Raw genomic sequence first — 17,035 nt, forward strand, 5'->3', positions numbered from 1 at the left:
CATTGCTGAAACACACCAAGGAGTTCTGGCTTTCAGTGCAGCACTGCAGGAAGAAAATGACCAAATCCCACCAAGACAATGTTGTTAACACTCATAGACAGCAATGAAACTGTATTTTATTCTCTGATGCTAGTTGCTTTCTATGTTGAGGATCACTGGTTTGGATACTGGTCAATTTAAAAATAACTTGAAAGAGGTGGGATATGTTTTTCACTGCATAACCTACAATAATATTGTCTTTTATGTGTTGTTTAGGTCTGGGTTTAGCATTCAACTTACAGCCTGCCTTGACCATGATTGGCAAGTATTTCTATAAGAAGCGTCCCATCGCTAATGGATTGGCGATGGCTGGAAGTCCAGTGTTTCTGAGCACATTGGCACCTCTCAATCAATTCCTCTTTAATGCTTTTGGCTGGAAAGGAAGCTTTCTTATTCTGGGAGGACTTCTTTTGAACTGCTGTGTGGCTGGGTCACTTATGAGACCTGTTGGACCAAAAAAAGTCCCTCCTGTGAAAAAAGATATTGAAAAAGGCACAGGAGATTCTGCCTTGCACAAAAACAGTAAGAAGTCTTGTTGGCAAACTATTAATAAGTATCTAGACCTGTCCCTCTTCAAACACAGAGGGTTTCTGATATATTTGTCAGGAAATGTCATTATGTTTATTGGTTTCTTTGCTCCAATAGTATTCTTGGCTCCTTATGCCAAGCACAAGGGAATTGATGAATATTCTGCTGCTTTTTTGCTCTCTATCTTAGCCTTTGTAGACATGTTTGCTAGGCCTTCCATGGGACTTGTAGCAAACTCCAGGTTTATCCGGCCAAAGATTCAGTATTTTTTTAGTTTTGCAGTCTTGTACAATGGCGTCTGTCATATTTTGTGCCCTCTGGCAGAAAATTACACTGGCTTGGTGATATATGCTGTATTTTTTGGGTTTGCATTTGGAATGGTTAGCAGCGTTCTTTTTGAGACATTGATGGACCTTGTTGGAGCTGCCAGATTTTCCAGTGCAGTTGGACTTGTCACCATTGTGGAATGTTGCCCTGTGCTCATAGGCCCTCCTCTAGGAGGTAAGAATCTATTTCTTTCCATTTTTTCAGACATTACAGCATAATATTGCAATTTAACATTGAATTAATATAAACATTGTTCTTAATGTTATTTAATATTCCCACTGTGGGGAGAAATGTACTGTAACGGCCTGATAGTAAAAAGTAACTGCATCATCTACTTTTGTACAGCCTAGGGGCAGCTTGAAAAGTGCTCATTTACGCTGATTTACACAACTTTAATTTGTCTAAACAGAGGGAATTGACATTTCCAGAGAGCAAAAACTAGCAGGAAGGTGTCAGAAGGAGCACAGGCATGCTCAGCAGTCTAGGCAGGGTGCACACATGGTGGGTTTCCATCACGGTGCTGTGGAGCATGATTTCACACCTCAGCTCTGCTCACAGCCAGTCCTTCAGCCTGTTTCTATAGCCACTAGAAATAGGTAAGGCAGTTCAGAGTGTGAACTGACTGAAAGATGTCAGTGTTGCCAACTTCTCTCTTTCAAGTCTAAGGGGTGCTTAATGGGAACCTAGGTGTATGGCTTAGACTATATTTGTAACACTTGGGCTTCTAGCAGCAAAAAGATGGAGAGTGTCATAGAAAGTATTTTCTGTTTGCTAGATTTTAGTCAGTATTCAGTAATGCTGCTAGTAAGCTTTATATTCTTGATGCTATAAGAGATTTAAGCTTTATATTCTTTATATTCTTGATGCTATAAGAGATTTAAAAAACTAGGTGCTCAAATCTTACTGAGAAGCATTGGTGTGTATCTTGGTGTGTGTGTTGTAGTGTAAGCCCAACAGTACAAGACTATAAAGATAGTGAGATTGCCAGCTGTGTGAACATATCCTGTACCACACTAGCCTTGCCTCAGAAGTCAGTGAGTTTATGTGTGCCTAAAAGTGTTTTTACATATGGAAGTACTTCAGATTACTGTCAGTATTTCTATGAAAATAACATTGTTGTGTGCAGTTTTAAATATGCCAAAACAATTCCACTCACTTCAGCAAAATAGTATTTGTACAAGTAAATTTTTAATACTTCTGAAGGCATTCCATATTTTTCTTATCATTTAACTTAAAAATCCATTTTGGTAGAGCAGAATAGTCTCACACAGGCTCTTCCGATGCCACCTAGTGGGAGGTCTGAGCCTGTAACCGCTGCAGTCCAGCCTTTTCAGTCAGGTTCTGAGATCAGTGTCAACCCAAAAATATTAAATCTAATATTTATGGAGCAGTAGCTCCATAATAAATAGACTTATTTATTTTTCAGTGTATTGGCTTTTGAAGAGTTTTTGAAAACATTTGTTTGTGCTTTGACACTATGAATAGTTGATTTGTCTTGTTAAACAGAGGCAAAAAAGGGGATGAACATATGGAAAAGCTAACCTTCAGTTTTGGCTAGTTCATATCCTTTAAAATAGTATGCTGAAGCAATGCTAATTCAGAATTTCATTCTTAAACTTTTTTTTTATGAGACTGCTCATTGATAAAAATCACCAAAGTGCACTATTTGCACTAGAAGGTGAATTGTACACTTGCAGTGCTATTTGAGTGTTTCCTAATACTAAGTTCATGAAGAAAAGAAAATTCTGGACTAATTTGATGGCTTTTAAATGTGTATCAGGTGAATAGGCTGGCATTATGGTTTCAATCCAGTAAAAGCATCTAAAAACATGCTAAATTTTAAGTGTGCAGGTTACCCTGTGAGTTTCAATTATAGTGTAGGAAAGTTCAGAGCTAAATACTTGGATACCTACGAACAGTAATTTGGGAGTTGGCAAAATTTAGACAGAATGGCTCATAAATTGGAAGAAATGTTACATTTTATTCTCCTAGTCATGACCAAGAAGAGGTCATCCTCAGAGGTCTGAATGTAAGTTTTAGGTACAGGGCTCAGAGTTTAAAACTCAGCAGTTGAGCATGGTGGCTGAAGGGACAAATCTCTTTCACCAGTCACAGGAAAGTAAATGTGAAAAGCAGGCAGCTGATGCACGGAGACAGCAGCCTAAAAAGGCATATACCTCTTCATCCTATTGTCTGTGTGCAGCCTCAATGAGTGTCAGACTGTCATTCCAAACAATAGGAATAACAGTTAGGAGATGCATAAAATAATAAGGCAATGAAAGAATGAAAATAAAAGAGCTGAAAAACTGTCCGTCATTATTCATTAAGCATTACTTACTTTGTTCTTCAATATTTAATTATTGTCAGTGTTTTCAGTGACAATTGCTATCTTGACTAATAGATGAGTTCTTTAAGAGTTCCACGGTCTATGTTAGACAACTTTAATGTGTTGAAAATGCATTTCTGCTCCAACTTCAAAACCAAGAAATATTGGAGATATTTCTCCAAGGGTAAGATGTGGATTATATTTTGTGTCCTACTCTAAACATTGTTTTTCTCTCCTCTTGTCTTTCAGGTTGGTTAGTAGATATTACTGGTGAATATAAGTACATGTATTATGTCTGCGGAGTGATTGTGACTGTGGCCAGTATCTGGTTGTTCATTGGCAATGCCATCAACTACAGGCTTTTGGCAAAAGAAAAGAAGTTAGAAGATGAGAAGCAGAAAGCACAGAAGAATGCTGACCCAAAGGAAGCAGAACCATTAACAAACAATGAGAATGAAGATGCTTCCAGCAGAGCTGATAAAGCTCTTGAAGATCCCTCAGAAAGAGAAACCAATATTTAATCTGAAATATAGCTCAGAAGGCAACAATTATGACTTCCATTAGGAATATGTCTTCAAGACACAGGCCAGGTTTTCTGGTAATAATGATCAGTCACAATATTGGAAGGGAACAGATTTTTGCCCTGTGGCAAGACTCTAAGATAAATTCCTACCTACAGTTTATTTATTTCAGTGATACAAAATTAAGATTACAGAGGTAGTGACTCCATGCAAATAAGTCCAATAAACTTTGAGTCTGGACAATCAAGAGTCAGGCAAACCAGGCTATGAAGCCTCCCAGTAACAGTTTTGTTTCAAAAGTATGTCTAATGCAAAAGTATGTCCTACTCCTATTTAGGAAGATACTTGCATTCATCTTTACGATGTGGTTAAAGTCTATTGAAATAGTCTGCCCAAACTCTACTTACCACTAATATTAAAGAGGATACAAAGTCAGAGATTTGTTTCAAAAGAGACATAATGTCTGACTGAAGCACACTAATTTTTTTTCTCTTTTGTACATCTACTGGATAAAAAAAAAATATGTCTGCCTAAGCAATTATAATATGGATATAAAAGTTAAGGGTAAAAGACAAATAATTGGTGAGCACATCTGTAAAATATAAGAAAAAGTTTATTTATAATATATTCCAGAAGTAGTTTTCTGCTGTGATAGCTAACTAACTACATTGTACTTCAACATATACATTTGAATACAAAGTACATTCAGACCTTGCTAATTCAAACTAAGCTAAAATCTACCTGTACATAAAAGATTTAAACCCAGGATCTGCATTTCTAACAAGAGTGGCAATTAGTTTGTTTTTTTATGTATTCCTGTGTAGTTGAAGGATCTGGTTTAGACTGTGAAGCCATTTTCCTAACGGGACTAGATTCAGACTCTGCTGATTTTAAGAGGATACTAACCCTTGGCTTTTGTGGCCTTAATCAGTTTCATAACAATGACTTCAAAGTAGATGCTTGGCTTTATTGACAAGTCATTAGCTGTTTGATGGTTTCCTGAGAGGATATTTGAGATCTAACTTCAGGTCTTAGCAGATAGGTAGCTTCATACTAGCTCTCACTTCCCTTTCCCAGGAATTTAGTGAAAAGCTACTTCTTTTTTTTATAATGCTGCTTTGAGTAAACATGCTGCAAGGCACCTTACAATGCCAGTCTGGAAGCTTTGTATTGACGTATCAGTTTTATGCAGGATGTTTAGTCTTGTGTCTACAATTTAACACAGACACTCATACAAATTAAAATGAACACAATTGTTCCTCCTCCTTTAGACAAAAGAATTTATAAATCTACAATTTTACTTTACAGAAATCATGTAGTATTGTATTTAAAAGTTAAAAGTGCAAGCTTCTGAAGGTAATATGTGAAATTATTTCTGCTGTATTTTTAGGTAAGGAAAGGCGATATTAATTTTGGAAGGATGCTTATAAATGCCTCAGAAATTGTGAAAATTAGGGTCTGATTCATAAAACATTTATGCACTGTTTATGCAGGATACACCTACACTCAATTCCAGGAAAAGGATATCATTCATTTTAGTCCTCTTCTAAATCTCAAAATTTGGAAATATATTGGACTGCGAGCTAGCTGTGATAGACACACTTTGATGTGCCAATAACAAAATTTATATAAAAAAATAGTAAAATCTAGGAGATATGGGAGGGCTTTTAAGGAAGTTACTTCTTAATATTGTTATGTTCAATGTTATTATTTTAATTTTTCTTCTAAAAATGTTGGTAGTGCTTGCTTTTGTTTTGCTGGTTTATCATCTTATAAAGTTCCACAGTAGTGCTGAATTTTTTAATTTTCTCATCACGTTTGGGGGAGAAACATCATGAATCTACTCTCAGCATGGTACAGAATTTAATAGCTAATTTTTACCTAATTATATTCAGAAAAACCAAACTTCTGCAACAAATGCTGCAATTTTTTAGGAGCATCAGAAACAAAATATATGCATTTCAGAGTTTTGGGAGCAAATATGGGTTGCATGCTCAGATTTGAGTAGTGTACTGTGTAAAGGGGAATGATTTAGTCCCAGTAAAATTATAGTTCCTCTTCCAACTCCCAGCTTCACAGAGGAAATAAATACACTGCACCTCCCTCTGAACCTTAGCCTTGCCAGCACCCCATGACATGAAAGCATTGCTCTCCTTTTGGCTGTACAAATATATTGAGTGAATTCCAGGATCCATGAAGGCCCTGCATGCCCATAATAGCCAGAAAGTGATGAGTTTCATAGACACGAAGCTTTCATACAGTGGGGAATATCAGTTATAAATATTGGATTACAAAAGATGAACTGAAATTTCAGCTGAAGAGTAGTCATCAGGAACATCACTCTGCTCTTGACAGCCACTGATAGAAAGGCAGAGATTATTTGAAAAGAGATTAACACAGGAACTGAACCAAAATATCTGAGGCAAACTTGTAGGTGCTTATTATCTCATTGCAAAAAAGCAGCATGATTAAGAATACAGGGTAGAAGACAACAAGTGTCAACTTTTGACTGAAGGCTGTTAAAAATTGCTGTTGAGTAAATAAAGGACTCAGAAAAATGATGATTGAAAAAGTCTCTCAGGAAACATGCAGGCAACTTGCCTGTTCTATGCAGGATCTCAGAATACAAAACAACATGGCATAGGAAATAAGGGAAAAACAAGGTTCCTCAAGCCATAGACACGCCTGACCACTAATAGCAAAAAATTCATTGCTATCTCAGAGGAAATAAAGATTTCCATAAACCCTCCATAGAGATGCTACTCTTTCATCTCTGGTCAATTATTTTAAAAGATAATAGGAGTGCAAGAGCTCCTTTACCACCCCTCACCAATGTGCACGTTTTAATCCGATAAAACAAAATGATGTGGCAGGAAACTGGAGCAGTATAAAGTAGGAAGAGGCAAATGAAACATTTCCTTACACCTCTTTCATTACTTTTTCTTCTAATAATAGCAGCGAAATAAAACCCATCAGCATACTCTTGATACTACTGAATATTAAAGAAGTTAAATTCCAGAGATGAGTGAAGAAAATTGGAATCATATCTATGCAAAAACTGCCTCGAATTAAAAACCTGTGTCTTCCAAATAACAGGTCCTAAAGGGGCAATTGCCTGGTATAGGTGGCTCTTATTTCTAAAAGTAATGATAATGATAAATTGCCCTGAATCAACTCTATTCTGAGCATCAAAGTAGCAAAATGAGTATAACTTGCCTTCAAACTCCTGCATATCGCTCTTACTTGCACTGACCTGTAATTCGTACTGTAAATCATTTCATCATTACATTTCTGCTTTCCTGATTAGACCTGGGCATATACATCGTCTCTCTAAATTCCTCTGGTTTCTCCTGATTACCTCACCCTCAGTCTGAACCACTGAAGGGTCAGGACTAAGACATTCCCCTGATCAATGATGAAGAAATGTACTCAAACTTCAAGAAATACCACATGTATTTCTTATGCACTGTAAGAATCTGTAGTCTGTCAGTCAGTGCAAGCAAATTCTTAATTGGTCTTATTTTCATTTATACTCATGTATACGTGATTCTTTTAATTTCTCTGCCACAATATCACTAAGCCAGATTATCCTCTTGCTCTTATTTGATCAATCTAGAAAACATCAAGCCAAAATTTTAAAATTAGTAGGAAGGTGGATAGCAACAATAATATTTTTCCCTATTTAATATCAAGGTTAAATTTCAAGTGGTTTTAAAGTACTCATCCAGATACTTCTCTCTCTTTTGGGTTTTTCACATCATATGCTCTACTAGCTGGAGAGTTCTTCTGTATTGCCCTTTCCAACTCCAGAGAAAGACTCCTCACTAACAATTCTCAATACTATTTCAGAAACATATCAAAATTTCACCCCTCCCACCTTTCCCCATTGTACTATGGTTGCAATTGCTGTTAGTTCTGCATTGCCATGAAGTTCAAAAAAGCATCTTTTTATGTGAAAGACTACAATGCATTTATTTCAGGAGTGTGATTTGTGAACTGTTTTAACAGAGCTAGGCAAAATCTTATTTCATCTTCAAATAGATTTTTTTAAGTGATGCTGTCCTCATGAGAGGAAGTTCAACTTTACTTACTACTGAAGTGAATGGCAACAATTTCACTGACATTGTGATTCAAAATTCACATGAATTTTAATGGTCATGTTGCATATCAGGATCCACTGTGCTTAAAAAAATATTTGGCAATGTGTACATGATTTTTTCTCCCAGAGAATTCTTGTTCCTCTTAAAAGTTTCCCGCCTCCACCACCCAATACTTCATTTTGATGTAACACAAAAAATTTGGACTGGCTATGTAGTGACTAATCTTTAATTTTTTTCTTGGTGTTGTTTTTCCTGAAATGCCACTTTGCCATGTTGCCAAATGCAACATTTTTCACTGGCTACTTTCTTGGCTGGTTATGAATATTAGTGGAGAGGTATTACTGAGATACATAAGTTACAGATACCACATGCAGCCAGATTTTGGGCTGCTATCAGGATTTCACTAAACAAAGCCAGTCACCACTTTTGTAGATGAACATCCTATAAATGACACTGACAATTTTGCCTATAACAAAATTGATTCAGGCAACTTTTGTTAGTTTCTCTACAGATTACTATTTTTGTACTCACAGAGAGGAATATAAAGGGAATTTTAAAATAATTATTTTCAGAGATATCATACCAGTCTTAACAAGGCTGTTTAGATTTTTTTGGGGGATGGGTGCACTTCTGGTATTTGTGCAAATATGCATACAATGAAAGTGCTTGCATGTACTATCACCTATTTGATCAGATTTCCATAAGCATTGCTCTGTGATTTCAACATAATTTGCATGTTGTAGTTTTGCTGTTCAAATTTCTCTCATCATCTACCTCTCAGTTGATGTTTGGAGACTTACGCAACCCTGGAAGAACAGAGTTAACAAAATGCATAATGATAAAACCTGTACAGACTATTAGAAAGTCTCCCAAATATTTAAAGCTGCTCACACTTCTATTTTAAGACAGTGCATATCTATGACCACAGCTTTGTATCACTTGGCATATCTTTATTAAGTCTGAACACTTAACCCATACTTAAGAAGTTTTTGCATCACTGATCTGGGATAAAAGCTCAATATGTCATTTAGAAATTCAAAGTCTACTGATTTTTCTGTGAGATGCTGGCCCTCCTTTCTTTTTTTGTTTTCTTACAATTTCTGAGTTAGGGAAATTAACTAAGTTAATATGTCCAAACAGTTTTTAAAAGTATTACAGAACATTTTGAAATTTGCATCCCTAAAATGAGTTTTTTTCTGATTTAGTAGTAAAACCAAATTTTTGCTTGCTTTTCCTTTCACAGGGCAGTTGAGGGAGGTAGTCATAAAATATTAGACTGGGGACAAGGAATAATGATTGTTCTTCATATGCTCTTTACAAAAACAGAGATGATTGTTCCTTCAAACATATTCTTCAAACCATTCTTGCCTTCTAGGACCTAGTAAAATGTCCACTAAAGCCAACGTAAAAGTACTTATCAAAGAGCTTTATCAGACATTGGAGGTGATGTGGCTTCAGTGGAGGTTCAGCCTTATTTTCTCCATTCCAAATCTCAGGACTATCAGATATAACACAGCAAACGCAGGATTTGTTACAACTGGCAAATTTGCTATGCCTGCATAATATTCCTAATGGATCAGTCCCTAAATTAACGCACAATACGTATTATTTTAATAGTCTATGTAAATAAATAATTTTAAAAAGTGAAAATCCCACCATACACTCTGAATGTAGATTATAAAATAAAGAGGATATGTTTAAATAAATATCCAGACAAATCTGTTAACCCCAAAGGAAATTATCCATTTCCTTTCAAGCCTTCTTTGAGCAGTTTATCACCTTAATTTTTCTTATTTCCAGAGAAAATGGTTTATGTCTTTTGTGAATGTATATATGGACATATATATAAGGGAATATATATACAGATGTGGTATGTGTGTGTATATATGTATTCCCCTATATATAAAACTCTAGTTTATATATATTATATATATTTATGTATATATAAAATATATATAATGTTTTAGAGTAAGTTGCATATTGTGCCTGATAAATGAAACATAATTGTAAGCAAATAAAAAACTTCCACAAATGGCAGTAAAATCTGAAGCTTTTCTGTAAGAGCATATGTTATTTTTCAGTTTCTGCTAGATTTATTTATAGTCGAAATTCATTCAAAAAGCTGCAGCATTACATAACACTGGTTTCCAGCCATGACTCAGTTCAAAGCAGCCTAAGATCACTGAGAATGTTCACTGATGTAGATGGCAAAACCCAAACTGTTGGTGAACTCGGTGGAGTGTTGTTGCTGTGAAAATACTAACTAAATGATCTCTGAACAGACCAACAGACTGAGTTTTCATCTCTTGTGGTATGTATGACAAGTTCATACAAAATATTGGTGGACATGATATTCTTGTAACAGGTATAGGAAATGAGAATACTCAAGCGCCTGCAAGCAATATTCCTGTTAGAATAATATGGGAAACTCTCCAGAACACTGGTCACTAAAAACACTGACAATTTATCATACCTTTTACAGGTCTTGGTAGTTTTATTTTGTCTGCAAGTAGGCAAGCCCATGAAAAGTCTACATTTGGCTCTCACGCTTTAAAAAAATTCTACCGTAAAATTTCTGGAAGATTTTTTCAGAGTGGACATAAATCACTTACATAAATTCCCTTCCTTGTAGAGTGATATAGCTGCATTTTCCACTGATAGCCTACTTGGAAAATTCACTGAATCTGCAGTTTATCAACAGAACATGGTATTGCTATGCAATAATTAAACATGCAGTAACCATTGTTGACTAATAAAGTTATTTCTTCCTTTCTGTATTTTGCAATACTGTATGGTTTTTACTTGAATATATTGGCTAGATTTTTTTTTTTGACAATCATTTACTAGCTAGAGGTGCTATTTATGTTCCAAAGAGATGAGTGAATGATAACATTCTCTTTCTAGATGCCAAATCCTTTTCTGACCTGAAAAAATTCATTGTTTATAATGTATATTAACCCTGTAAAATGCTTATGCATTGCATTAAATTGTATTTAAATGCATTTTTGTTCATTAACTCCTATTCCAGGCTTGTACTACTGTGTAATATGTCAAGTTTGTCCATATATATTTATGGGAAATTACAATGAAAATTGTGTATAATAAGCAATTAGGAAAATGAAAAGAAAAATGAAAATAAAATTTCCATGTAAAGTTTCTGAAAGGATGTAAATTCTGTTTTCTTAGGCTCCTTCATAGTAAATTATTTATACCTGCATGTATGCAAATATTCATAGATATGTAGATTGATTCACTCTTCAGTTGTAGCAAAGATCTCAAAATCACTTCTCGCTGCATACAGAAACAGAACTTCAAGATTTCCTGTGTAGAAAAGACACTACTAGTAGCAGAACATGCTACCACCCCCTTGCTATTCCTAATTTCACCATAATTAGTATTTATTCTCATACAAAACTCAAGGATTTTTTCCCCTGTTACTTGGATTTAGATGTGTTTCTATATTCCGTGTACATGCAATGTTATTCCTTAATCACCATTTGATTAATACTCATTTTGATATGGAAGAGGAATTTATCGACAAGGCTTGAAAAAGTGCATGTAGATAACTCTTACTTTGTGTCATCATTCTAAATGTTATCCGTTCCTATGTTTTTGTCAATTGACTTCAGCTTTTGATTGCTTGTCCCAGTTAAATTGGTGTTTATTTACAGAATGTGATTTGATATTTAAAATTAAGATAATATGGGGATGTTAGTATTAGTATGCACCTTTGCATACTGTCTACATACCTTTTATACATATGTACAGTAAACTACTAGGAGACAAAAATGTAAAAGATGAACTATTGAATAAGTAAGAAATAACTTTATCAAAGCAAATGGTTATATTTCTAATATATTAGAAATATATTTCTAATAGCTGTAAAATCCATTTTCAAGGAATTATACCTATAAACTTCATTATATGGAAGTTTTGATTCAGTTGCCAAAATATATTTAGATTTTGTTTAGATTATGGACCCTTGTAGTAGTTGCATATCTGATTATTTTAATATTCATAAAAATCCATTTTCAGGCATTGATGATGCAGAAGAATAAAAATAAAGTTAAAAATACCTAGTGGTACAGTTGTCCCTTTGACACAACAAACAAGATATATTTAACCCTACTCAAAGACATAGCTGACACCAGTTTTGTGCCTAAGGATACGTTGCCTCACTGAATCTGATTGCGTGACTAAAATGCATTGCTGAGAAATAGATACTGAATTCAGAAAAATCATTCCTAATACTGAGGTTTTGTATTTGGATAGTGTAGTGGCAAGGTAAATAGAGACCTCAGTCTGTAGTTTGTCTCTAAGATCAGCCATTACTGTTTTCCCACAAACGTTATTTTATTCTAGTAATGAGCTCTTTTAAGTCTGCTGATTATTTCAAGTTGAGTAAATAGATTACATTTGCTATTGCAACTCAACATTAATACCTTCCACAGTTTTATTCCTCTGATCAAGACTTCAAAAACATTGCCGTTCCCTGAAGTTCCTCATCTAGAGCATGCAGTCAACCCTGAACTTGTGTGGGATCTGCTGTGCCAGCTGGTTCCCTAAAAGTCTGTGGGACCTGATGGGATTCATCTGAGAATAGTCAAAGTGCTGGCTGATGTCATTGCAAGACCTCTATCTATTATTTTTCAACAATTGGGAATCTGAAGAGGACCCAGCTGACTGGAAGCTGGCAAAAGACTGTATTTGCCATAGCATATTATGCCTTGCTTCATCTTCTTATATTACAGACAAGACAGCACCCTTGAGATAAGAGATACCAACATTATTTTTTAAATATAAAGTCTCAATCATAAGTCTAAGAAAATCAAATTATATATCTAGTGCACTGAGAGACACATAATTGGTGATTGTGATTCACTGGTCAAATAAGTCGTTCAGTTTCATTAGGTGACTTCTAATTACCAGTGCCCAGTGACACCAAATTACAAGTCTGTCTTAGTTAAAATATATCCACTCATTGATCAACTGTTGTTCTCATGGAAACTTCCTACAGGATCCCTAAAGGATTTTTGAATAATTCCTGCAGCATTATTTTATAACATAATGATCTCACCTCAAAACTTACATGTGAGAATATGATTCTGTTCTTTTTTTTGAGTAGCAAAAGACCTCAGTTTTGCTGGCGTTTCTGTACAAAGGAACTCTTGACCTAATCCAAAGTTCCACTGTTTTTTCTCACAAGATATAAAAGACTATACACTTGGAGAAAATCCAGAAAAATTGAGTCAGATTGATATTATAACGACATTTTAACCCACTTTTTATTCATTAGCAAAATGGATCTTGAAACAATTGGAACTGTACTATCTTTAATTCAGTTTAAAATTTTAGAATTTCAGATTTCTTGTAATATTTGAAAATTACCTGAAAACTATGTTTCACACTAATATATGAGAATGTTAAATAATTTGTCAAAACTAATATTAATCTTAGATTATTTTCCTTTTTAGGATTTTTTCAAAATTTAGGGTAAATAGGCCTGGAAGATAATTATTTCCCTTCTTTCCTGTGTTCTTCTCCTAACGTTTTCACTGGTAGTGATCATGCAAATGTGAGAGACTGGAAATGGTTAATGGCTTAAACATTGTTAAGATCACTGAAGGACTTTTGTCTGCTGTGGCAACCTCTGACCACTGAAGCCCACCGCTCCCCAAATATGTGTCCTGACAGGAATTTGGACTCTGATGGGAACTTGATATAAGATAAAGGTCATACTTTTGTCTAAATATCTCACGTCTAAGGAGAAGCAAACAAGGGGGAAAAGAATGTATCCACAAGGAAAGCCAAGCTCAGCAGTTGTGCTGAAAATCATCTCAGGGTGGGGGAAGCCATAGCCCACAGGCTCATTGCTGAGGCCAGGCTGGCACACACTCCCCCCCAGCCAAGTGGGGAGGATGAGAGCTTTTGGGAGTTTGGCATAACCTCTGGCCAGAGGCAATGAACACTCCTCCTCCCTCACACAAACTGTCTCAGTTGTTAAACCTCCCCACCCTGGGAAGGCCACATACACAGGACATGCAGGTGAGGACAGCTGAGGAGGTGTCCTATCCTGTCAAAGGCTCCCAAAGCTCCCCCCAGGCTCATTCCTGAGGCTTTGCCTTAGGGGACTGCACATGATCCAAGGGATGCAACAGATCCAGAGTCTGCTGCAAGAGACAGTGTCAAACTTGTCACCCCCAGGGGAGGTAGCTCAGCATTCCCATCTTGCCTGAACATGGATCAATCCATTGAACTCTGTTTTGTGGGACCCTCGCCACTGATGAGACCAGAGGAGGACCAACAGGATACATTTGGAATCCATGTGATGGTGACTGTCTTTCTAATTAATCTGTCTCTCTGTCACTCTTTTTCTTCCTCTCCTTTTCCCTATTTCTTTCTATGTCTATCTCATATTTACTGTTAAATCAAATTGGAATTATTGACTTCAGCATATGGTCTCATTTGCACCTTAATTTGGTAATCATTTTAATATCGCACCTCTGTAATCATTTTAATAACTGGATCATAGCAGCAAAAAATACCCACCAAATATAATAACACTGTACCTGCTAGGCATCAATCTTCTTTAAAAAATTACACCTAAACAACAACAGTAAGTAATAAAAAAACCCTTCCTTTTCTAGCTGTTTGACCTTATATGATAAAAAGCACCTCTGAGAAATTGCTTGGAAATGGTGAAGTCTCCATAAAGAAAAAAAATAATCAAAATGCATGCCTGGAGGAGATATTGCTCAGCATTTGTAGATACCATCCTAAAATCCTGCACGTTCTATTTCAATTAAAGTTCAAATTAGATGTTATTATCTGGGAATTGTCAATTTTAATTTGAGTGCTTTTAAGAGTAGTATCTATGCAAGGATTTATTTTGTTTCATTAAAAACAAACCTATGAATTTTCTTTCCATGACATGTATTTTTTTTTTCAGAATTTATTTATAATTTTTTCCACTGGAAATTGTGTAACCATAGTTAAGCAATATGTATTTTTATATATGTAAAATCTGTGACAGCAGAATAGTCATGCTTTATTCATAATTTTCAGGCCTTCTATATCAACTATGTAGAGTTCAAGTAAATTCTTACAGCCATTCCTACTTCCCCTTCAAATATTTTTTCATAAGCTGGAAATGTGTGCAATCTACTTCAACACTTTAACGTCTATGAAATTGGAATGGAAAACTTGATAATGCCTCTTTCCTTGTTTCTTAATTTAAGACAAGCAGAAGTTCATCAGCACAATCTAGTTTAGTTTTGTTGTCCTCATCAAAGTTCATGAAGACCTACAAACTAAATGAGTGTTTAATGAAACTTTTACATGGCATTAAATTCTCAGCACAAAATTAATGTGAATTATTTAGGGAAATGTGTTTTGCGAACATAGTAAAACTCTCAAAACTTTTAAAATAAGTTTTAACTGAATACTAAAAGAAAATATTTATCTTACGTAATCTAGTTCAGATATCCTACCCTTGTTTGTGCTTGTATATTCCACAAAAAAATGCTTTCAGAAATGGTCCTGTAGAACCCTTAAGCTGTAGCTAGGTACCAAAAGAAATGGCAACATCTGATATATCATACATGTATCAGTTTTCACTGACAAAGAGTTTATTTTGGAGGAACAGTGACTCATTTTGCCAACCACCATAGTATACTTTGATTAATAACTGCAATTCCAGTTTGGCCTGAATGATAAATGAATAACAGTTAGGCACTATAATTATTCAGTTCAATCACTGAACTGAATAATTGGGGGAAAATGGTGGAGGTTGAAACAAAGAGGTTTTTTCCCCTCACAGAAAAAGTGCTTATTTGCCTCAATTACAAAACAAAGCTTTTCCATTCCATTTTGGACCTTCTAAATGGACATAAAGGGGAAAATGGATACAATTTATGAAACAACAGAATTTAGCAATGATCTCATAATTCATCAGACATATTGAGAGACAGATTCAGTTCTTCTGCCTGACATGAATGACCCCATGATTCTCTCTTATAAAGCTGCTGGGGATTCAGACTGTTTCTCTCCTGCTCATACTTTTTACTGCCACAGAAACTAGCCATCTTATGTTCCAGTTCGCATAGTGATACTCTACTATCAGGACTATATGTCTTCCAACATCAAATATTTTATGCAAAGTGAAGGAACACCAGCAAAAGTAACTGCTAATACCTGCACATCAGAAAAACCCTGTGGAATAGTGTTTGGGGCATATTACAGCAAATGCATTGGTTTTCAAAGTTACAATACCATAGCTTTTAAAAGACTGAAAAGTGTCGCTGTTGAGCCGCTAGCAGAGAGAAGAATCCAGTTCTCAGTGGCAAGAAGGAAAAGGCCTTTATTGTTTTGATTTCATCATATATATAGAGTTTTCAAAAGTCACCCAGATTGGTCAGTCAAAAACCTCCCCCTAGGCCTGATTGGCCAGGTCTGCACCGTCCAAGTCTTGGGACACTGTTTTTAAAAACATCCAAACCTTATCTTTATTTATAAAACACAAAAGGATTTCTCATGGGAAAGACCTGTGCTAGCCACAAAAAGTAGAATGGCTTTGATGATCCTCTATTTCTTTTTACTCAGCTGATGTCCACTGCCAATAATAAAAGGTTTTGTTGTTGAGTGTTAATAAAATCCACAGTTGTTTTGTGTTTACGTTGATATCAGATTTATTGTATTTCTTTGAGATACAATTTCATGAAGGGACCTACAAGGATCATTGAGTCCAACTCATTGAGTCCCAGCCCTGCAAAAGACATCCTACACCATGTGCCTGAGAGTGTTGTGCAAATGATTCTTGACCTCTGTCAGTCTGCTGCTGTGACCACTTCTCTGCGGAGCCTGTGCCAGTGCCTAGCCACCCTCTGGGTGAAGAACCTTTTCCTCACATCCAAAGTAAACCTCCCAACGACTTCAGGCTATTCCCTCGGGTCCTGTCATTGTCACCACAGAGAAGAGATCAGTGTCTGCCCCTCTTCTGTGCATCATGAGGAAGTTGTAACTGCAATGAGGTCTCCCATCAGTCTCCTCCAGGCTGAACACACCAAATAACCTCAGCCTCTCCTCATACAGCTTCCCCCCAGACATCTCACCATCTTTGTTACCCTTCTTTGGATGCTCTCCAATAGCTTTATATCTTCTTGTATTGTGGTGCCCAAAACTGCCCCCAGCACTCA

At 35.8% G+C, this 17,035-nt stretch overlaps 1 protein-coding gene across 3 annotated transcripts in view; it reads left to right on the plus strand.

The window, feature by feature from the left end:
• SLC16A7 (solute carrier family 16 member 7) overlaps window positions 1-11,004 on the plus strand; it is a 79,946-nt gene extending 68,942 nt beyond the window's left edge. For all 3 annotated transcript variants that reach the window (XM_085043979.1, XM_085043972.1, XM_085043986.1), the window contains 2 exons: window positions 256-1,068; window positions 3,470-11,004. In XM_085043979.1, coding sequence (XP_084900105.1) covers window positions 256-1,068; window positions 3,470-3,741 — 1,085 coding nt within the window. In that variant the 3' untranslated portion in view covers window positions 3,742-11,004. The remainder of the gene's footprint in view (window positions 1-255; window positions 1,069-3,469) is intronic.
• Window positions 11,005-17,035: the final 6,031 nt, after the last annotated feature.

Source organism: Lichenostomus cassidix, chromosome 1Aa (genome assembly GCF_008360975.1).
Source record: "Lichenostomus cassidix isolate B80296 chromosome 1Aa, HeHo_3.0, whole genome shotgun sequence".
Taxonomy (NCBI): domain Eukaryota; kingdom Metazoa; phylum Chordata; class Aves; order Passeriformes; family Meliphagidae; genus Lichenostomus; species Lichenostomus cassidix.